We start from the raw sequence: 23,199 nt of genomic DNA, 5'->3' as shown, positions 1-23,199 counted from the left end.
GCGGCCTCCTGCCGCGGCCAGAGCCCCTTCCCGGGCAGGTTGTCTGCTGCAGCCTGGCCGAGAGGAAGTTTCCCCTTCCCCTCACAACTGTCTGCCCCCGCAGGTGGGCGTGGGTTGTCTTTCAGGCGTGATTCTTCGTGCTATGAAATCACGTGTGCCAGAAGGGGGATTAAAGAGGTCCTGGTCACAGCTCTTTTAAACTTGCCTTTACTACTTCCTTTGCCAGGTGGCTTTAAAAAGGATTGGTTACAGCCTGCTCAGCCTAGCCTAAGGTATTTTTGCTTCTGGTTTCAGACTTACGTTTCACTGAAGAAACAATTAATGTATGTTGTATTTGTGCTACTTACAGTTAATGTCTTGTGATGTCTCCTACTGGAAGGGCCTATTCTGTTTTAGGAACTAGTCCAACCACAATCTGAAATGATGCTTAAATCTTAAAAAGCTAATAGGTTTTTAAAGTACGTTTCTCATCCTTCTAGCAGCGGGGGAATACAGAAGTTGAAAACTTACTACTGCAGTCAGTTACAGCATTGGTTCCGAGTGTCAGAAATTTCCCAACTCTGCAAGTGTCCCATGAACGAATAGTACAGTTACATATAAAAAAAAATACTTTTCTTCAAAAAACGTTGCAATTGCAAAGGCAAGTGCTCGTCAGCTAGAAAACAACACTTCAGTTAGGAGCCTTGCAATGGTGGTGATGCTGTCCTATCTAAGTTTGCAGCATTTCTGTAGGCTCAGTTTCAAAGGCTTTAGTCAGGCAACTTAATAAAATCCTCTCTCCTGGGGCAGGTTTTGCATTAATTCTGGCAACATACCCAGGAACTAAATGCAAGATAAGGGATGTCCTGACACAATTTGTTTGCTTTTGTAAGCTATTTCAAAATGAGAAAAATCATCCAGTTACTAACATGATGGAGATGGCTAAATAATGTTTAGCGCTCTCTTGGGAACTGAACTGTTACTACTGAGCTATTTTCTGTTTTTCTTAGCAGTCTTCCCTATCAAGTATGAATTGATTACTAAAGGGTAGGAGATTTTACAGTCCCTTATCTCCTGTTTGGCCTTGAAAGAGATAATCGTTATTCTTATTTTAAACAGGCGTGAGGTGAACGGTCATGGTGAGGATGGAAATGAGCTACAGACGACACCAGAGTTCAGAGCACATGTTGCGAAGAAACTGGGAGCAATGCTAGACAGGTATTGGCAAGTGATACTAAAAAAATTTGTTCTATGGGTCAAGTACACTGTTGCTTTTGCGTGCTAAAACCAGGAAATTCAAAATCTGAGTGCAACGTGGATATGGAGGAGAAGTTGTTTCTTTTCTTGTCTCCATTCCTGTATTTAATGCAAACTTCCGATATTCTGTGAACTAACCTGGCCCATGTGCTGTGCCCTTCTGGTACAGACTCCCTGTGCATTTGCCTCTGTGGTGAATGGGTTGTGGGGAGGGAAAAGTAGAATTTGTGTGCCTTAGCACTTTCATCATTTAAAGGCCAGCATGAGAATCTTTCATTTATTCTTAGAACCTAAACCAGTACCTGATTCAGGGTTGTGCTGGCAGTATGCCTCTGTTGGGGCTGCCGCTGTCTTTATTTATTGTGTGAATATGGTGCTGGAGAACTAGAATTCCTGGTGTTTAGAGTTGGCTTTAGAAACGCTGCTTTTAAGTCACTCTTGTGGCATGCGTTGCTAAAGAGAGAAGGCAAGGTCTGCTCTGAAAGCAGGAAGGTGAGACAGCTTTACGAAGAAAAAAGTAAGAAGCTATCTAACATCTCTCTATAGTCTTGTTACCTAGAAATACCAAACTTTAGCTCAGTTTGCACAAACCTGCTTAAGATATGACTGGGGTTTTCTGTTTAGTTTCATCACTGTCTTGAAGGACTCATCAGGACCTTCACAAAGTTCTGTGCAACAGTCTGACTCTGCAGGTGATGGTGAGTTCTAGTTACAGCTATCGTGGCTGTTTTGTGACACTGTTAGTTAAATGATGACAAGTGGGATGGATCCTGTCCATTGCCAGTTGTACACCCGACTGACTGATAAGCATTTGCAATAGAAAAATTTCTGTTAGCGTCCGTGAAGGCTGTTACTTTGAAGCTGTGATCTCTGTGCCCTAACTCCTCTCAGATAGTCCCAAATAATTGCTGTCAAGCACTACAGCAATACAATAACAGCAGTGAGACTTCCTAGGGAGATTGCTGTTGATTGTTTTCACCTCTATTTATATCATGGCTAAAATTTCCTTTTACATATTTTAGGTTTTCGCCTCTTCTCTTCCTCTGTCCCAGGAGACTGTGGGAAATCGGAGCCTTGCCCCGCAGCAAGGAGGAGACAGCCATCTAGCTCTAGGTGAGGTGTTGTCAGCTGCTTTGCTCCTGAAGTACTAGTGCAGCCCGCTTTTCAGAGGCAGCTGGGACTCTCGCAAGGAAATAGGAAGCTGAAGAGCTTGAGAAGTGTGTATTTATGACGCCTATATTTGACTAGAGCAGATTTTTTTTTTGTATCTTTTTTTAGTGCCGGGGAACTAGAAATGTTTCTTTCCCTTCCTAGTATGTGTAAAGAACACCTCAGCCTTCAAACTGGTTAAATGCTAACTTGTATTGGAGTCCCAGAGCCACTGGGTGTTTATCAGGTGTTCTCATCTTAGATTACTCTGCTGTTTGTGCTTTGGGTGAGTTCAAGGCAAAAGTGTAACATAACTTCCTTTCCTTTTGTTACTTTTCCAGTGACGTGGACAGTGACCAAGAGTGGCAAAAGTACCAGGAGGCTGCTGTGTCAGCCGCAGACATTCTGAAGCAAAGTGCTTTTCCTGCACTGTCCCAGGAATCCAGCCAGGATCAGAGTCAGAGTTATGTAAAGCACAGCCAGAAAAAAAAGAAGAAAAAGAAAATTAGGGGAGAGTACAATATTCAAGAGAAAATAATAGACCCAGCAGAGTGTGACCAGATCAGCAAAGATTTGCCACGGTTGGTGTCTGCAAATGGACAGCATGAGAGACAGGACCACAATTGTACAGAGAACACAGTGTTGCCAGGAGTTGCGAAGAAGAAAAAGAAAAAGAAAAAAAGAGAATGAAGATTTTGCTCAGCAAACGGCAGGTGATTATGATGGATGAAGGATGCTGAAAAAAAACAAAAGATACCAAAAAGAGTTGCTGCAAATAAGGGAAGATGAATTGGCAAAGCTTCTGCTCTAAAAGCTCAGCGGCCTGACAGTCTAATTAAGTGACCTCCTATGTTGTTGGCATCCCTTGGGGAAGGGAACGTTGTTCTCCTACCACAGCAGTTATCTATGCTGCTGCTTATGCAGATCTAGCGTAAAAGGATTAAATACTGTGCACAGGCTTGCCTGACAGAGGGATTTCATCATAGCTGCAACCCTCCTGGTCTGTTCCTTCACATCATGAAACCAAATCTTGTGTCCTGGAAAAAGTATATGATGAATTGAATTTGGTTTATGTGGCAACAGGTGATCAACTCCTTTTTCTCTTTGCTTCCTCCTAAATGCCTACTAAGAATAACTCCAGCCTGTGGGAGACTCATTTATCAAAAGCATCCTGTCAGATATCAGGGCTCCCTTTTTTTTCCCTGTGATCATCATAACAATCTGTTGTTGAAACCTGCCATGTTACTAATTCCTCTGTAATCTGCACCTCTCCAGGGCCTCTGCATATAAACAGAGTGTGCAGTAAGCTTATTTCAGGGTTGTTATAAATAGGTAGTTCTGTTCAAGTTGTGTCCTTTGAAATTTTTTTCATGTGTAGTTTTTTTATGGCATTTGTTGTTATTAAATTCTACTACACTATTAGTCTTATTTAATTTGGCAGGTTTTGTACAACAGTGGCTTTCTTGCTCTCCCAGCAGAGATAAAGATGGCTGAAGATGGCTCTTTAGTTGCTTGGTGATCAATGCTATGAGAGTGCTACAGGAAGGACTTAAGCCTAAGTTGAAAGTCACTGCGTTTCAGTCCTTATTTTGGTTGATTATGACTTTTGTCTCTCTAAAATACAGTGGTTTTTGGTAATTTTCAGTATGCCTCTTGGTCCGTTCATACTTTACGTCCAGTATTTCAGGAAATGAACTGTTGTTGCATAAATACTCTTCTTCTGTTTTTAAGATTGTTGGGTATCAGTAGCTCTGACTCGCTTGCCCTATTCAGGAGACCAGAAAGCCAGATCAGAGAAACCGAAATAGTGAACTGCTGCTCTTTAAGCGTGGGAAAACCCAAGATGTTTTCTTTCTTACTGTAAGATCCTTGCTGGTTTTTAATCAAGAAAACACAGTTGGCACCCAAAAATGGAAAGGCTAAGTAGAAAATTGGCTTGTAGTCTAACTGAATGTGCCAGCAGAAGTTACTTGTCTTATGGCCAAGCTAGCACCTGGGGTTTCAAATGCATAGTGGTCTAAAAATTATCTTTTGACTTGTTTTATGATGATTATTTTTATGCTAACTGGAAGTTATATGTATTTGCAAATGATGCACATGGAAGATTAGGAAACAATTCTAGGATAAAATTCCTCAGAGAATCTAGTTACTGAAATAAGTCTCTGATGGTTGATGGTATCTAGAGGAAGATCATATCAATACAAACTGTAATGGACATCTGCAATTTTGAAATTTCCAGATATGATAGCTGAAGAGTTTGCTGTTGGGCTTTTTCTTTTTTAATTCTCCCTTATGTCTCAACCTTTTAAGAGTCTTGAGCACTTTATAGTTTCAAGGATTTTCATCTATTTCATAGTTGAAAGAATAGTTCTGTTTCAGTCTCAATGACAAAAACATGTTAACTAGGGCTTTTTTCATGTATGGCTAGTGCCATATCAGTGATGTGAAGGTTGAGAGTAAATAGAGAAGAGAGGAAGAGTTAGAAAAGGAATTATATAAGTAGATCCTTAGGGGTAAAAACCTTCACTTATTGCAAGTAAGACTCTTAGACCCCAGGGTAATTATTTGCATATCAAGAACTACAGAATTTAGGCTACATGGAAGCTAAGAATGAAGCGTGTTCTGTAAAGTGAATCCAAGCTGACACCTTTACAGAGAACAACTGAAGGACCCACTGCTTGTTGTGGAGCATGGGAACCTCCCAGGTGTTGCGTAGCGTCAGGGACCTGTGGAGAATGCCATCCCCCAGCTTATTCAGCAAGATGCACCAGATGAGAACCCATATGGTTAACGCAGAGAACTGGAATCTGCTTGCTGCTGTTAAACTTTAATTTCTGCATTTAAAACAAAGCAGAGCTATATCAAAAATAACCAAGCCATTTCCACTAGGATAGCATGATTTTAGAGCAGGTCATTTTTAACTGAGAATGTTTGGTATTTTTGTAGTTAATTAAAGGATTTGTAGCTTGTAGTCAGTGATCCCATACTGACAGGTTTGTGTCAAGCCATTCCTGAATCTCTTTCTTGGTGATTTTCATTGCAGTCAGGAACCAGGTTCTCTCACTCTTGCCTCCAAGATACTATTATTTCTCATAGTTCCCATTCATGCTTCTTTACAGCAAAGGAGATGAATGTTTTAAAGATGGTGTCCCTTCTTTGGCAGCTCAGCTTTGCTCTCTCCTGCATGGCTTAGTCTAGTGTTGGCAGGTTTGTACAGGCCCAGCTTGATGAAGGCTGAGCAGAATGAAAGTCCAATCCATGCCCTGGCATTTTTGCCATATTGCTTTCAGATCCCTATCTTGGTGGGTTTCCTTCTTGGCTGGCTTGTGGGGTTTGGGTTTGCTTGGGTTTTTGGGGGGCAGTGGATTTTGGCAGTGCCAACATCATCTTTCCGTGGCTTCTGTCTTGAGCCTGAGACATCTTCTCTCATGGAGGCAGCTGAGTACTCAGTACAGGGATTTGTATGAGAGAATAGAGGCTGGAGGTTGGCTGAGCACAGCAGCCTTTCCTTCCCGTGGAAGGCAGTGATGGCAAACACAGTTGGAGTTGGACCTGACAGGTTGGTCATGGCAGTCACCCTTGAGCTAGTTATCTTGATTACTGAGTGGAGGATGCCATCTGCGTGGAGATGAAGGTCTCAATGACATTGTGAGTGGATGGCAGCAGCTGACTGTGGCTGTTGGCGGCGTCAGAGCTTTGGTACAGCACCAGGCTGCTGGAGGACACTGTCAATGGCACAGGCAGAAGTTAAGTACAAATTCTCACTGCAGTCCCCTTATCATGTGTGCACACACTCGCGTTTCCAGCATGACTAAAACCTCCTGGCATAGGGGCATAACTCCTTTTTCTATTTTGTGTGCCATTATTTACCTAGCTCAAGTACAAATCTAGCCTGAAAGCATTGACCGTGTCAGGGAGTTCAGATTTGAGGATTCTAGTTGATTGTTAATGTCCTAGTTCTTATCTTAAAACTGGGGAGATCCAACTGGAGTCTGTTCATGAGGGAGTCTTGGGCTTTTCTGCCCTGAAAACTGCCTGCAGGACTGGCTATGCATGGACACTGATTTTTGTCAATATTTTTAAGGTTATTTTCCTCTCTAGATTCCGAAGAAGATCATCCTGCTGGGATGGCATAGACCACACACCCATTTCCACAGTCTTACACAGCCTGCACAGACAGTGCTCTGAATCTTTTCGTTGTACCAGCTTTTCAACACCCCCAAGACACTGGTAGAGCCCTCTTAGAGAATGGTGAGCCCCAGATACCATTTTCTGTCTGGGTTTTACAGTGTTGGCAAGAGAAACGGCAGTACGTGGTTTAAGACAATAGTGGCTGCTGCTCTTACCAGCAGGGCTTGAGGTGAGGCGAGGACCTGGCTGAAGGTGCTGGATGGTTGTGTCTTGGTTCTGTAAATGTATCGTTGGCGCCTGTGACACTGGCGTATGCATCCCAGACTCTGTGTGAGTCTCTGAGTCAGATGTGAATGCCTAGAGAAAAGAAAGTTAACAGTGCCTGGTTTCTACATCCCTTCTAACAGGCATGAGAGAAGAGTGAGCAGGTGCTGTTTCCAAGGAGATTAAATCCTCCTTGATGATGCAGTGAAGAGTTTGCTCTAATGCCTCCAGTATTACAGCTGGTACCAGCAAGGTGAGGAGATAAGAAAAATCATCCTGCTGGGATGGCATAGACCACACACCCGAAAACTCTTTGACAAGCGAGGAGCTGTCTGCAGACTGCTGCATTTCTAAGGGGGGGGAACAAAGGCATGTGCTAAAGGCTGTTACCTGTTTAGTTGGTGTCAGGTTAGTCAGGGCGCTGAGATTGGCTGTGTCTGTTATCACCATGGTTTGTGGTAAGAGGCCTGTATGTGTGTATTGGGCCACTTCAGACTTGGGGCCGTAGAGAGCTGTGCATGAAAGAAAACAAGATAACGTGGATGCTGGAGCTTTGCATGAGACTAGTTGCGCTAAGCTGTTCTTCTCATCCATGTGGACCTGCTGTCTGTCTCTGAAACAGTGGGGGCGGAGGGACAGGGAGATGAATGCAAGCGAAAAATAATTTCATAATTAAAGCAACAATAACAGAAGAGGAAAATAGAGTGCTGCAAGCCCAAGGACCCAGCAAATGCTCCAGAACAGAGCCTTTATTTTTTGGTTTGCTTGAGGAAATGAGTTCACGTTCTTACCGTGAGGGTTCTGTATCTGGGCCATGGTAGCCATGAAGGGGCTCTGGTTGATGTGGCTCTGGACCTGCTGCATGAGGGGCTGCTGGTAGGATGGGTGCAGTTGCTGGGAGAACTGGACAGGCTGCAGGGTAGTGAGGCTGCTCCCCATACTGTTTATTACAGGTACACTCTGGGGCTGGGTTGAGGCCAGGCCTGAAAAACAAGGACTGATGACAGTAGTGTCACACGGCTATGGGAGGAGTGTGGCTGCTCTGCAGTAGGGCGTCTGAAATAGTCATCATGGCAGGCCTGTCGTCACAGGGTGATTTCGGATCCTGCGTTTCAGGTGTTCTGCTTGTATCTGTGATTATGAATAGATTTCATGCCTGTGAGAACGAAGTGGGAGGTGGAAAATGTACAGTGCAGACATGTACCATAAAACCATCTCTGACTTCCAGTGTTTGTTCCTGTGTACATGCTTGGGTACCAGCATAGGTCACTTTACAGTTTAGTGATAACCCGATGCAGAGTTCCACTGGGGAGGCCTTGCTCAGAAGTAAACTCAGAGCATCATCTCATGTCCAGTTCATTTTATTCTTTTTTATGAAGCTGTTGGAAACAGAGAGAACTATGCTGTAGCTGTCCAGCCACATGGAACAGAGTTTAAGCTCATTTTGCTTGGGCTGCCAAATTATGGAATTTGGACCAGTGAGAAAGAGGTAAAGGTTTCACACATTACTACCCATTTCCCACGACTGTCCAGACCCTGTTCCTGTAAATCAGCAAGTCTCTCCAGCAGTGAGAGATTGCCAATTTTTTTTCTGTTTGTTTGCACAAAATTAGAATGCATATCATAATCTTGGGTATAAATGAGGAAATGGAAGTTACTTCACAGCTGTCACCATGGAACAAAATAAGGCCTCTTTCTTCCTGGGAAGAAAGTGTAAGATTTTCCTTTATTTTATTTTCCTTTATCTAATGAGATGCACTTTGGCAGTAGAGCAGTCTTGGAATGAAATCTCATACAGATCCAGAAAAACTGTCAAAGTGAAAAATACTAAAAAAATAGTAATTACTGCTGTGGGTTCCAAAGGCATATGCTGTTCTTTGCAGGAAGTAGAACAGGATGTTTTGTCTTTCAAGCACCTATGAACATGCTTCAATTTTCATAGTTTTAAGGAAGTATTACATTTATATTTGGGAAGATGCAGAACAGCAAAACAAAACATTGGCATAGGAATAGATTGCAAAAGTCCCTTGCTCTTAAGACCTGGGTTTGTGTGTAACTTAATTCTAACATGAATAAGGAACATCAGTCCCTTAATTCCATTGGTACTTGTCAGTAGTGCTGCTGAAGATCCTTAGTGTTCGTGACAATTTCCCCAGGTTTGTAGCACTGCCAGCTTAGTACTTTTGTCTCTGAAAATGAGACAGGTAATTCTAAAAATTACAGGTAGTTCTTTGTCTGAATCCTGTTAAGCAGAGTCATTACAGAACACTACTCACCTATCACCAGGGTGGAGGCACCTGTGTTGGTGAATGCTGGTGCTAGGGATGAGGTCTCACCAGCTCCAATTGCCATTACACCCGGCAGTGATGCCATGATAAGGTTCTGAGTTTGCTGGCTCAGTGCATGTGGATTTTGCTCTAGGCTGTGCAAGGCAGTCAGGGTGCTGACAGGAGGGAGAGTTCCTCCAGGAGCTGAGACCTGTGTGAAAGGAGGACCGTGAAAATGCCATCTGCAGAAGGTTGAGTATGGCGAGTCCCAAAGCTGTGATAAATGTCCTTCTCCCTCTTCCTGCCTGTTCTGACCACTTGCTAATTAGAAAGACTCACATTTGCTGGTCTGCAGATTCCCTGTGCTCATCAATTAACTAGTAAAGGTCAGCTGTTTAAATACTAAGAGTAAATCCTTGCTGGCTTAGTTCTTTCATATTTAAGAAATCATAACAGTTTTACAAACAAGAATGAAATTAGTCCTACTGCATTCTCTATAGGGAAAGTTTATCTTCTGTTTTACAGCTGAGGGTAGAAGACAATGCTTAGAGAAATTAAGAGGCTTGGGTAATTTTACATAGTAATTTTAGCTGCAGAGTCCAGCACAGAATCCAAGAGTTCCTCTTTTCTTGTTCACCTTTTCCTCTGAGAAATGCCTGTAATTTCCCTTTCTCCCAGCAAGTGTCTTTTAGTCGCCAGTGAGTTTTTGGATTGAGATTTTGAAGGAGTTGCTGGAAAGTTTCCTTAGACCTTTTTCTCATACAGTATGTTCTTCAGGCTGCATTACCTGGCAGTTCCCTGCTGTTAGAGAGGAAACGTACCTGGTAGATAGAACAGGACTGTTCTGTGCTTGGGTGTCTTGCTGATTCAGTCTGTCCTTGAGTCATTGAGAAATTTAATAACTTGACTGTTTTCTCAGCATCTAAAATGAACCACGTAACCTGTCTCTATGCTCTAATGGGGTTTTGAGTTTGCAAGGCCCTTTGGAGACCTGTAGTTGAAGTACTGTGGAACAGCAAAAGAGAATTCTAATAATTTGGCTGATAAAGTTCAATGCTTTGTATTATACTTTTTTTTCCTCCCCTCAGACAAAAAGCAAGTAAGAGTAAGCACCAACAGGTTAAACAATGGGACAGATCACCTTGATATCAATTTTAGAAGACAGCTGTAGAAGATTTTCAGCACCTCATGAAAGACTTTTTTTCTTCAGGAAGAGACCAGAAAGCCAGCAAAGTGAGTGACTGATGAGATTTAAGTCATACTCATTTATAGTGAACTTAACTTTGCCTCAGGCCAGTATGCACTAATGCAAACTTCTGCCAACTGTTTCCCTGTAAGCAAGGGAACATGTGCAAACTGAAAATGATCAGTCATGTAGTTCTAGTGCTCCATTGCTAATTATGTGGGAAAAGGTGTAGTCAAATCCCAAAAGGAAATTTGCCTTGAGAAGGCAGATTGCTACAATCTAGATATCCAGTAAATGTCTCAATGGTATGTGCTGCATACAGGCTGTTGGGCTTAATTTTTACGGGTACGATAGTAGTAAGTACAGGTCTCTTCTGTTAATCCCATTGGTGTCTGATCAACTATCTTGAGATGTGTAGAGTTCAAATGAGAGTTGGAGATGAGATGATGAGAATCTCACTGGGGAAAGGAGGAGAGAACAGGGTTTCCTGGGAAGAAGGAGATCACGTCATACCTTGAGCTCTGTTTTTTCAGAATAAACTGTTTTGATTGATCATAAGAAAATGGCTATACTTCTTGCTTTCATGCTGTAATACCTGCCCGCACCAGCAGTCTAGAGGGCACATGTATCTCAGGACTGCTCATGTTACATGATCAGTGCGAAGTGGCTATGTAATATCTCTATAAGAAGGTGGTTTTAAGAGTGTTCTAGGAAAAATAGTCTGAATAGTCCATGTTGTGACCCCAGGCAGAGGACTTGACGTCCTCCAGTCACCAGAATGTAAGTATACATCACTTACCAGCTTAGTGTCTGTGCTCAGTAGGTTCTGGCTGGGCTCCAGTCCAGGGGGAGAAACCTGATGCAGAATGGTTTGGGTGGTCACCATGGAGCTGTTCCCATGGTGGTTGCTGCTGGAGGACTCTGCCTCGCTGGCTGGCTGCTGGTTGTACCTCACTCCTGCATCACAACAGAAGGGAAACAGGTTGTCAAAAATGAGAAATTGAGAAACTTCGGCAAGTGCTAAATTCAGTTTCCTTTGCAGGCGCTTGCCTTTAGATGTTCGAGGCAAAGACAAGGTGGGTAATAGGGGAACCAGGAGAACAGGCATTCTCGCCTCCCTGCTCTGGCTTTCCTCTGTAACTTGGTGCAACTGCTTCCTCAAATACTGACTTCAACGTATAGCTGTGTGTGCTGCAGGGAGCAAGCAGGGTTCACTAGAAACCACCCCTCTGGATGTGGGTGTAGGGAGGAGAGAGTCTCAGTGAGATCATCTCTTCCCAGAGTGAGAGCAATTACCAGCTCTGGCCTATGAAGCTGGAAAAGCTCTGCTCTTTTTGGATGCGGAATGACCTTTCTTGGTGCCTGAAAACTCAGTCACAGTGTGATGGTGCTGATATGCATTGGAAAGAGTAGGAGGCACACATGAGTGAAGGGATACAGAACTGACTTGTGTGATGGCAGCCAGTGGATGACTCCTTGAAAGGGGGATTACTACCTGCCAGCTGTGAGGGAGTGCAGGATGTCAAAGAGTAAGTGAAGAGATTTGGCTGAAAGTTTTGTTACTGAACTTTGTCACCCTTGCTATTCTAGCCACTCTCCTCACTCAGAGACATGGTCTCTTTGTCACCGGTGCTCTTCTCTCGTAGCAAGTCTGCTTTCTCTGTCTATAGATTCACCTCCTAAAGGGCTGGACTTGAGAGGTAGTTTTGGTGACTGAGTTTGGGTAGGTTCACTGGTGTCTCTTTCAGATCTTCCTCTAGTTGTTTCTTACCGTGAACTTTACTGGGTGAGAGAGCAGATGGTGGCTGGAGGGAGGAAGAGTTGTGAGGAGTTAGAGGAGGAGCAGAGGTGGGCTGTGGTCCGCTGAAGGTGTCCATGGCCAGCTTGTGCCGGAAAGCCTCCTCCTTCCTGCGATTGGCAAACCAGTTGTAAACTCTGACCTCTGTCACCAGGTTCGAGCCCAGTCCCTGGGCCTGAGATGGGGAAACACCTCTCTGAATACATTCTGCTCTGTTGGGGGAAAGGACAAGAAGAGCTGGGCTTAGTCAAAGAGACAGAGTAAGTGTGCAGCCCCAAAGTGGCTGTGGTCTGGCACGCTGTGTGGAGGGATCCTGCCAGGTATAGCAAGACATGAGGCATTACGGATCTTTTGTGGACAGTGAATGCGCAGTTGTGGCATTTCATTCAAACGTGGCTGGTGACATCTACTGCTCTACTGTTAGCCTGCCTCTCGTAGGCGCCAGCAAACACCGAGATCACAGAGAGGCCCTGCTGTGACCCTCTTCCTCAAAGCCAGACACCAATCTTTACCTGTTGCACTCTTCCACCAGTGCCTCTCTCTCTTCTTTGCTGGGGTTTTTCTGTCTCTCATAGGCTTGGAACAGGATCTGTTGTGAGGCAGGACCCCACTTAAAGCGGTTTCTTCTTCCCTTCTTTGTGGGCAGGTCATCTCCCATGGGCTCCTCTGTCAGGATACCCTGGCCAGCATGTGTGAATTCTGCAGGCACAAAGGGGCAAGGGAGTTTGCTTTCTGGAAGCATTTCCAATTGTTCCATCTATTTGGGTGCCTAGCAGACCCAACGCAGCTTGCCCTTGGCAAATATCTCTTACAAGATGGAGGGCTGAATCTAAATGGGGTGGAAATAAAGTTCCATAATCTCCTAAAACTGGTAAGATGTTCCTAGCAGGACCATATTTACCTGTCCTTTCTCTTGCATGCATTGCATCTCTGCTCCCACCTTGGAGTAATGAAAGCAAATGCAGCTGAGTTTAGAGTAAGCATGACTGGAGTCCTGCTTTCCAAAACCATCCAAAGGCCAAATGTCTCATTTTACTTGCAACCCACCAATATGAAATTAAGAAAGACAGATTCCAGACAGGCTCATGAATGTAGAAGTGCATGCTGCAGGGATGGGTTCCAGTGGGTGCCTGTAACGAAGGGGCTTAGAGGGTATGAGGAGATAGCCCACAGTAGTTTTTCATGAGGTAATAGCCCACAGTGGTTTTCTGCAGTGAGTACAGCAGCCTGCAGCGTTTTGCAGCTAGAGGAACTGTTGCTTTAGCTGAAATTGCAAAAGCGTAGTTCTCAGGCAGAAATTCTGTCTCCGTCATCTGTCCACTACACTGCTTTAGTCTGAGGATGGGTGTAGAACTCTAATTGCAAATGGAGAGTATTAGTTTGCTTCTCTTTAGCCAAATAGAGGGTGTGGTAGGTGACTGCAGGCTGTTTCACGAGGGATTGTTTTTCCATGTACTGTTCGGTTCACCTCACCACTGAATACTGAGCTAGACTTCTCTAACCTTCCTGCTAAAAGTGGTTTTTCCTTCCATTCTTCCCTGATAAAAATAGGGAGGAAGGATTAGCAAGGGAGAGCAGAGGCCTTTATGAAATTGAGATAGGAGAACAGTTGTTGTCATACTTACGCTGGGCCACCTCTCGCTGCTTGCGGACATACCAGGTGTAGAGGGCTGCCCTTTTTTGGGTCTTCATGGGAGTGCCCTTGTTGAGGTGTTGCGAGAGGTGAGATTGGTTCAGACCAGTAGTGTCCACCACCTCACGCTGAGGGATGTTGTGCTGCTGGAGGTAGGATTTCACCATCTTTGCTACTCGCCACGGATCCTCTCTAGAAGGAGCAGAAAACACTTCTCAGGAGAGAGAGATCTAACACCTGCACTCAGCAGACCTGGACTCCAAGGAAGTGCGCTAGTACCTCCTGAGGTGCACCTTGCACGTCAGTCATCACCATTGCGTTTGGTGAGGCCAGAGTGTTAACTGGCTGCATAAGGGAAAGCTGTTCCTCAGTGTGGTACCTTGTTCAGTTTTGACTCTGCATTCAGGGTAAAAACTGCATGGTATTAGAAATGGAGTGCACAAGATGTAGCACTAGCTTCCTTTAAACTGTTCTCTATAGGCACTTTGATCTCCCCTTAGGAGGGAACCCTTTGGTTATCAAGGGAATTTCCCAATACAGGGCCATAGTCTTTGCTGTCTCTGCTTATCCAGATACAAGGTTTTGGCCTGTTCTGTCTAGGCAATTGTCATCTGTAAATGACAGAAAGTGCTGACCAGTGACGTGAGCAAGGAATGGACCTTTCTGCTGGAAAGTAATGTGAATGTAAAGCATTTTTGCTGCTAGTGAGAAATGGAATGAAGAGAGAAGTAATGTTGCATTTCAGTATTCAGTTGGATGTTTTATGACTACAAACTTCTTTTTCAGTTTCCCTACATAGCTTTTCTTCTTATCCCCCTTTCTTTAAGGCATAGGTGCTTGGGGTAGATGTACTTAATTTTCCAAGACAAATTCATTGTGCTGTTAGGCTGAACCTAGCTGATGCCCTGATTCTGGTCCAGGTTGGGTTGCCTTGCACTGATTCAAGAAATGAAAACAGGCTTTCATCATACTGTCACGTGACAGCTATGTATGCATATGTATACACCAAACTATCCAGGATTATGTTCTTGCACATCTGCTATGTGTTATTCAAACACACTGATTCACATCTAGATCCAGTCAAGCTTCTAAATGCAATAATGCACAACAGGCAAACTACTAATTCCTCCTGTTGCCACCCTCCTTTGGGGCAACAGCTGAGGGAATAGACTTATTTGAGACCTACTCACAAAACTTGAGAAGCTAATCTGATTCAGGATTTCATAATGAATGTGAATCTCTGATTTTTAGGATCTCCAATTAGAATATCCTTGAACGTTCCTAAGGAAAATAGAGAAAACATGACTCTGACTTCCTTGTGTGTATTGATTTCACCAGAGCCGAAAATCACAGTAGAAATAGAAAAATGTGAAACCAGGCAGTCTGGATCCAAACAGTGCAGGAGCCTCTCCACAGAAAAACTTTTGGTTCAGTTGTAACAAAGAGCATCCTTCTGTGTTTTCTATGTGAAATGTCTGGTGGAAATGGTTTGCATGCTGTAGAAATACACTGGTGTCACATCCAACACCAGCATCAAAGGAGCAATGGGGGGGGGGAAGGTACCTAGGATAGTGCAGAAACTGTCAGAAGAACACACAGGTCTGAGCAACAGGCAACAACCATACTGTTCATTGCTTTGTTGACTCAGGAGGTTGCCGGAGGCTGCAAAGTGATAAGGCGGACAAAGTCCACACCTGTTCTCTCAGTACAAACACCCTTATCTCTGTTCCCTGCAGCCTCTCTCCCGGTGGCTGGATAGTCCAAGGAGCAAGCTCCGCTGCAGTTAAAGTGTGACAGAAGCAGTGTCAGTTACAGCTTTCTGAAGAACCTGCTTTCTTAAAACAGGAACATTTGTTTCTCTTTTACAATGAGATGCTTGCTATAGAGCCTTCTATTTATTAGCTTCTTCCCTTAACCATCTTTATCTTTCAAAAGCCTCAAATTGGGCTGAACTTACAGAAGCTTTTCTCTCCTCTTTCTTCTGCTGTCCAAACTAAGGACCAATCTCCTCCCTTTGTATTTGTGATCGTCTAGCCAGCACCTGCAGCCTGAATTCATTATACAAGTCCCTATAGAAAGGAGAAAAGGCTCCGACTTGGAACCTCTGGTCTCTTAGATGTGAGTTATGGCTCAGATGGGAAGAGGAAGGACTGTGTTACCACTGATGGAAACTTCTGTTACATGTTGATTTCCTTCCTGCACCCCAATAATGAGTCACTTTTGTCTCCCCTGTCAAGATCCTCACTTCTTTGTGGTAGGAATAAAGCAGGAAGTGTCTGTGAGTCTCTTCTCACAGTGGTTAAAGCCCTGTGATTTTTCTCTCTTCTTTTGAGACAAAGCAGAGAGCTTTGTGAGGCAAAACAGTGCAGGGGAATCTTAGTACAGTATGATTTCATAGGACAGTTGTATGAAATCCTAGCTACTCTGTACGTCATCAAAGCACAGGCTGTAATATCAATGCAGCAATTTCCTTTAGGCCCAAGGCTACATCACAGAACAAGTGATGGCAGCTGGTCAGCTGAACCCTTGCATGAACCATTGCCCAAATACCTGGTTCCACCTGCAGAGCCTTCACCATTGACTAAGACCATGTAAGTTGAAACTTTCACTCTCTCACTTGTGGCAAGACTGTCATTGACTCTCAGAGGGTAGGATTTCACCCTGAACCTAGTTCTCCTGTTTGTAGTTGCACTAAAATCTAAATTGCTTCAGTGAGTCAGAACTGTGAAAATGGGTCTGCCTTGCTCAAGTTCTCCTTGAACTTCTATCTCCAAGCCTGTTTTCTGCTTTTTTTAGCTTCCCTTTCTCCCCGGATGCAAGCTGTCTCCCCATTCCTCTCTTGTTCTCCAAGGTCTAATTTCTGTCTCCAAATCCTTCTCACACAGTTAGTTTTTACTTCCTTCTTCCTAGTCTTGCTCTCCTGCTGTGAGTTGCTTATTGCCATCTGAGCATAGCCCCTCTCCCTGGCTCATCTCAACCACAGGGGCCTGGGTCCTCTCTCCATGCCAGCTTCCCATTTTCTTAGTTCTGAGGTCACTTTTTAAGGGCGTTTTCACCTCCCTTTTGTTACCTGAACAATAAGTAACCCAGGTAGTTAGTTATAAACTCAAAGGGAACAAGAGGCTGGTTGATAATTTATAGCAACATCTCAAATTTAAATGGAAAGTAAATATCAAGTTGTTAGCATTAAAGAAAACCCATTCCAGAGAGCTGGAGATGTAACATTCAGGGGACCTTCTCCCTCCTTCGCTCTTCCTGACTTTTCTCTTTTTTTCCTTTGTTTCTTTCTTTCCCTTCCTCTTCCTCATTCTCTCTGTCTCTCCTTTCCTTCTTTCCTGTTCTTGGATTTTCAGGCAAGAGAAGCCTTCCTTTCCCTGAGGTGGGTTCTGAATTGCTGCTTTGGACCAGACCTTGCTTAAACAGAGGTTCAGAGCTGTGAAGTACTCAGGACCATCCTCTGGCCCTTTCCTCTGGAGCCTGCTAGACAACCCTCACTGATGTCAGTGCACAGCCTGGAGCCGGGCTAGGCAGAGAGCAGGGAAGGTAAGACCATCCCGGCAGGGTTCCTTTCTATTGAACTTGGCCTGGTTTGCCTCATCTTGGTTTATATGTGGAAATGAAAGGGGTGTGGCAGCTTCATCTCCAGATTCCCCAGCTAGAGCCATTCTAAGACCCTGCTTACACAGGGAAAAGGCTGAACCTTTATCACTATAACTTTGTTTTCTTTTTTCCTCGTGGAAAACATGCTTTTATCCCTGCCTCCAGGGGAAATCTGTTGCTTATCTCAATTTCTCTCTTTCCTAATGGAATTTCACCCCTTGCCCTACAGGTGAATTGTTGCTATACTTCTCTCCACTTGCTGTACCTGCAGTAGTATGATCTGTCCCTTCCCCCAAGGTAGCCTCTCTCTTGCTTTCTACTCTGGGGAATATCTGGGAATTACTGCACACAGCATCATCTCCCTACTGAGTTATTTATTCTTTATCATAGATGCAATTTGTTTTCTGTGTGGAGTGATATGGAAAGCATGTTTTTATTCAAACTGTAGATCTATGGAAGATCAGTGAGACAGATTAAGGGACAAAATGTTAGTTCCTCACTAGAGAAACTAGAGAAACCTTTGTCTGAACTGCCTTTAGCATTTTTTTTCTGTAGGGACAAAAGCTAATCAATACCCACAGGTCCACCCAGTCGTGTGGGTGTATCTTCTCTACATCCTGTTTTACTCAGCTTTGACTAGTGCTTTCCAAACTGTGGTTTCAACTTTAGTGGTCCTGCGAGGACATACTTGGTCTCTTGGTGCTGCCATTTTTTTCCTTTCCAGCTCCTGGAAAGCCTAGCAATGGCCACTTTCCTGATTCTACTTTATAAGCAATGGCTGCAGTTACCACAAAGACTTTCTTGTATCAGTAATAGCTGCCCACAAGTCAATCTCTGTTAAAATGTGGTCTATAGTATTAGACCAGGAATTGTTAATAATGCCCAAAGAGGCTTCTGCTTAAAGGCAGAAATGCCTCCATCTCGTTTCTGGATTTGAAATCCTTGTGTAGATACTGAAATAGCTTTGCAAGCATTGAAGTTTTGCTGGGAATCCCTGGGCATTGAGATTCTTGCCTGCCTTTTATCTATTGCTGGGAATAATTTCTATTATAGACTGTTCTACCCTGTCTTAAAATACTTATAATACTATTTTAAGGACGTTACCTTTAGGCATCTATTAATGGAAAGGTTTGTTCTTAAAAACAAAAAAGTTTATTAGTAGGTAACAACTGCTTACATATTATCAAACCCTGATACTGGTTCAGATGCTTTGAATAGATTCTCAGACGTACAATTGTTTTTTTATCTTTGAACAGAAATTTGAAACGTGTCAATACAGACTTCCTACTCTTTTAACTGTACCTTGACTAATTTTGTTCTATTATATTCCTCCATAAGTATACTCATAATTTTTGCTGAAACTGAGGCTTCTGGTCCCCTCATGCTGGTCCTCAACAGCAGAAGTGAATTGCTCTATCCTGCGATATGGGGGACTGATGAAAGAAAACTCTGAAGTTTCAGAATAAAGCTTTGCAATTAAGACCCAGTATGAGGCTCAGGAGATACTTGTTCTTGCCCTGTCCTCTCTGCACTGTCTTAGGGTTTTAGGTAGGTCACAGAATCTCTCTGTACCTCAGTTCCCATTTGTTAAATGGGAATGCTGCTCAACTGACTGTCTAGAGAGAGACGTTCATCGGAAAGCATTAGTATCACAGGTTTGCAAGAGAGATAGGACTTGTTCCGGGGCTGGTCGTAAGCACAGGAAAGACTGGCAGCAAGCACCTAGAAAGGCAGGGAGGCTCAGAAACCAGAATTCATGCTGAAGGGTGGCAGGAAGGAATTGCCTCCATCTGTGTGTCTGCTCTTAATCACAGCGGATGGCACTTCAGTCCTGCTTCACCCATTCATTACAGAAAACGGAACAAAGCCAGGGTGCTCTTCTTCAACTTCCATGGCTTCCTTTGTGGAGAGATACCTGATAAACCATCAGAAGTTAATGATCAAAAAGCTTATCAGGGTCTTTTCATCTATAAATTTATAAGACAAAAGAGAAATAATAAAGCCATTGGATAATTAGTAACTAGCCAGGGCCCGCCCGGTGCCACTGGGCTCAAACTACCCCAAGACCTGTACGCAGACTCAGGAAGATGAGAAGGAGACAAGGATGAAGGGAAGAAGAAGAGTGGAAGGGGGAGAGAGAGGGAATTAGCCAAGATGACAACAAAATGGGAGGAATAGCAGCAGAGACAAAAGTGAGGAGAGAAGGGAAATATGTAAAAAGAATGGGAAAGAGGCAAAGGGAACAGAGGAGGCTAAAAAATGCAACAGAGCTGGAAGTGGGGAAGAGATGAGAGATGTACTGGGCCAAAAAGAAGGCTGAATTGTTGGGAATGTTTTCCCCACCCAGGTAAGAGCTGATCCAGTGAATTTTCCTTTGGTGGGTACTGCAGAGTCATCAACTCCCAATCTGCCAGGGAGCTTTCTTCTCCTAAGTATTTACAGTGAATGCTAACTCTTGTCATGCTGTTTTTCTAGCTCTGGCCTTTTGTGGTGGGATTTGATGTTTGCTTCTTGTTGTTACATTTTATGATAATTTCCTTCGCACATGAAAGGGAGTGATCAGAAAGCCTGAGAAATTCTCTAGATGGGTTTTAGTTTTAGTGAAGATTTTAAGTGCAGGATGTTGCTGCGTCTTTTTGTCTTCTATCAGCTTGTCGTTTCAAAATACCCCCAAAACAGACGGGCAAAATTCTGCTTCTGTTGTGATAGATAGGTTGGATGGACCTGATCCATGGGAATTGTATCCCAGCAAGAATCCCAAATGGGAATCCTGGTGAATGTTTCTCTGAGTCTGTAATGAGGCTTGTTGGTTTGGGGGAACTCTTCCTGTCTTTTGATTTCAAAAATGCTTGTATGCAAAGGCAAATTTGTGTGGCAGTAAAACCTGTAATCGTTGCTGCATATGTACTTTGTAGTCATGACAGGCAGTGGATGGTAGAATAGAGTGTTCTGCCCAGGTTTTAACCTCTGCATGTATTTGGTGTGTTCTTTCTACAAGAAAAATTCCCTCTGAAGTCAGGACAACTTTGCACTCACAAGAATGACAAGAACAAGTTCTCTTGGTTTGCCTTTGACCAATAATCTATAGCAAATTTATCCAGTAAAATTAACAATATTAATCTCCTTAAATATAGCAGGGAAACATTACAACTTCACTTTACCATACATCGTCAGGCAAATATAGCACCATTTAAGAGTGACCAGATTTCTTTCTTCCCCCCCACCCCACCCCCCCCAATCACTGAAATTGTGAATCCTGTTAAAAATTTAAATCCCAACATTCAGTCAGGGAGATGCAAGTTATACAGGCCTCGGACTGTTCTGAAGCCTGATGATATAGGCACTTCAAATATATAATCAGGCTCCATGGCTCCCTTCATGCATTTTATGTGAGATGAAAGGAAAGTCTGAGCATTTATAAAGAATTTGGGGCTGCTAGTCCTGGCATGGATGAAGACTGCCTCTGTGCAGCTGGATCAACTGTGAATACCAGGGACACTGAGTGGAAGGGGAGAGGAAGGGAGGTTTAGAGGAAAGAATGGCAGAAAGTTTTTGTGCAAGAAAGCAGCAAAGAGGAGCAGCAAATCTGTCCTTACTGTAATAGTCTTTCCACCACAGCCTTCTGGTGAGCAGCCTCCTCAGGGCTCAAATTTTCCAGCTCCTTCATTATTGGAGGGGTAAATTCTTCCCCGTCATCAGAGGTTTCATCTTCCGATAACCTGGACTCCCCCATTCCGTTGGGGAGGTTGGGGATGTCGGGACAGGGTTCCCCTTTCTCTGTCTGGAGGGCATTGATAGCGCGCTGACTTTCACTCTGGAGTACATAGGGTTCCACTTCGCTCAGCGCCTTGATCAGGGTCTCCTTGGTTAGCCCCGACTCCAGCAGCGCTCCCAGCAGCTCCACTTGAAGATGACTCAGCTTCGAGACCATGGTCTTCAGGCTGGTGTCTCTTGGATTTGAATTTTGGGTTATCTTTCCCTACACCATGTTCCTGAGGTAACACGCCTGACTGTCAGGAGAGTGGGCACAGCACAGCCTCCCGCCTTTACACCCCCCCAAAAAAAAACAAAATACAAAATTGAGCCACTTCAGACCCCCCACGACTGTCCTGAGCCAGTGCTGATAAAGGGACCCTTGCCTATCTGTTTACATTGGAGCAATGTAAATTCTCCAAGGTTCATATTTATCTGTGTGCTTAGCAAGTTACTGAACTTTGGACTTCAGCACTGCAGCAGCAGTTCACAAAGTGCAGAGGGAGAGAAAGCAGGGGGAGGGGGAAAGGGAGGGAAGCAGAAGCGAGAAGGAGAGTAAAATGAAGGGGTAGAAGGTCCGCAGCATGGAAAAGAAAAGTCAGCTATGGAAAGAAAACTAGGAAGATGAGGATGGAGAAATGTGGCTTATTTCTGGCCCCATTAGTCTTAAAGAAGGAAGGAGGTGGAGTACCCAAAAGGAAGAGGTGCGTTTGGCTGTGCATGGTTCAGGAGAAGGTGCTGCCATCGGAAGATTGCAGAGCCTGCTCAGAGCTCTGGCAGTGGTGAAGTTCAGCCAGAATCAAAGGCTGAGAGAAAGCCGCACTGGCAGCTTCACTAGCCTTTGTGTAACCCCCCGGCAGAGAAGCGTGACCACTGGGTTTATATGAATGTTCCCAAGACTCACAGGATGTTCTGGAGCTCCAGCTGACTTCTGTGGCAGAGCATCAAGTGTTAAATGACTTTTTCACTTCTGGCTTTGGCTTGCTGGGTATCTTGATATGCAAATACTAGTACCTCCATTGTAACTTGCTATGCTTATTGCTTAATTGATGAGCAGGAGCAGTGTACCCACATAATTTGGGGGATTACAGGGCTTGCCCCACTCAGCTTGTGATTCAAGCACATGATAAAGAATAGCCCTGGGTGTTGGTTCATGCTGAAAGTCCCTGCCCTATCATCAGTTGCCCTGCTGCTTCTCAGAAGTGCTCTGGGCAGGCTTGTGGTTACCATTTATTATCTACCTCCAGCCCCTCTTGATGCCAGCCCTGCTCTAAGGTTCTGCTCCCACCTCTTGGGTGACTTCCTAAACCATGCTCGCCAGCTCAGCTGGAGTTGCTTAGTGCAGTTCTCAGGGAGTCCTTATGACTAAATTGTCTTTTCTGGTCTGAAAACATATGAATGAATCTATCTACTTTGAGTGGCTAAATTAGGGAATAACTTGACGTGCACATGTGGACTTGATGCACGAGCATCTCATGCAAATGGTTCCTTGTGTGATCAACAGGAGGAGGATTTAAAATTATTGTCTCAAGGCAGGTTTCCTAGGGGCAGCAACTTGTCTCTCTTTATACACTGCCATCAAGCCTAAGTTCAAAGGAGCCTACTAGACTGTCCTCAAACTGAGTAACGTCCCAAGACAATGCTGCAGAGTGACCTTGGCCCCTGTTTTCCCTTTGTGGGCACCATTAGCCATGCTCTCCAGGCTCATGCGACAACATGCTAAGTCAGCAGCTGAAGGACAGAGCTCCTGTGCAGATTGGACCCCTCCTCCCCCCAGGCACAGCAAGCTGCAGTGGGGCTGCTGGGCTGACCCTTTCAACCAGGACTGTTGTTAACTGTTAGCTTTTGTTTCAGATGGCGTCTGCACCCAGAGTACCAGGTCCCCTCACTGCAGTGAGTTAAAAAACCTCAGACTCAGATATATACAGAAGATGCTCTTTGTCTTGCTAAAAAGAAGTAACAATTTGGAGTCCATGTAAAAACATTTAATGTAAGAAATTTTCATGTGAACATTAATGTAAAAAGACATCTTTAGTTTCTAAAGATTTTTTTTCCCCATACTCTTAATAAAGAGTATTTAAAGAATGGTGAGCTTTTTTGGCATTGTTGTATCAATGTTTTGATACAATTTCCATGCATTTTATTTTTTTATTACAGTTTTCCTAATTCCCAACACCCCACC

The 23,199-nt window shown here is 44.0% G+C and overlaps 2 protein-coding genes across 2 annotated transcripts; one reads left to right on the top strand and one right to left on the bottom strand.

Annotated features, from left to right (window-relative positions):
* Positions 1-226: 226 nt before the first annotated feature.
* On the top strand, positions 227-3,075 carry LOC104071080 (chromosome unknown open reading frame, human C12orf43; the record flags this gene model as incomplete). The annotated part of the gene is made up of 5 exons (XM_009582136.1): positions 227-272; positions 1,099-1,197; positions 1,861-1,934; positions 2,259-2,349; positions 2,727-3,075. Coding segments are annotated over 5 exons (659 nt in total), but the record flags the coding sequence as incomplete, so codon positions are not given.
* Positions 3,076-5,982: 2,907 nt separating this feature from the next.
* HNF1A (HNF1 homeobox A) lies at positions 5,983-21,327 on the bottom strand. Its single transcript, XM_009582135.1, has 10 exons — positions 20,861-21,327; positions 13,657-13,856; positions 12,544-12,730; positions 12,005-12,243; positions 11,033-11,190; positions 9,057-9,258; positions 7,572-7,763; positions 7,171-7,292; positions 6,732-6,873; positions 5,983-6,110 (listed from the first exon to the last, which is right to left on the bottom strand). The coding sequence occupies exons 1-10, from the start codon at positions 21,193-21,195 to the stop codon at positions 5,983-5,985; spliced, it is 1,905 nt and encodes a 634-aa protein (XP_009580430.1). The 5' UTR covers positions 21,196-21,327.
* Positions 21,328-23,199: the final 1,872 nt, after the last annotated feature.

The sequence above is a fragment of the Fulmarus glacialis genome, unplaced genomic scaffold (genome assembly GCF_000690835.1).
Source record: "Fulmarus glacialis isolate BGI_N327 unplaced genomic scaffold, ASM69083v1 scaffold34297, whole genome shotgun sequence".
Classification (NCBI taxonomy): Eukaryota; Metazoa; Chordata; class Aves; order Procellariiformes; family Procellariidae; genus Fulmarus; species Fulmarus glacialis.
The sequence above is the reverse complement of the archived record's forward strand: the minus strand, read 5'-3'. Positions and strand labels throughout refer to the sequence as shown.

Coding starts and splice junctions, on each gene's coding strand:
- HNF1A (XM_009582135.1), bottom strand. CDS start 21,195: ATGGTCTCGAAGCTGAGTCATCTTCAAGTGGAGCTGCTGGGAGCGCTG. Junction 12,731..13,656: donor GCAGCGAGAGGTGGCCCAGC/GTAAGTATGACA, acceptor TTGTGCCTGCAG/AATTCACACATGCTGGCCAG. Junction 9,259..11,032: donor TGAGCACAGACACTAAGCTG/GTAAGTGATGTA, acceptor CCTTTCACACAG/GTCTCAGCTCCTGGAGGAAC.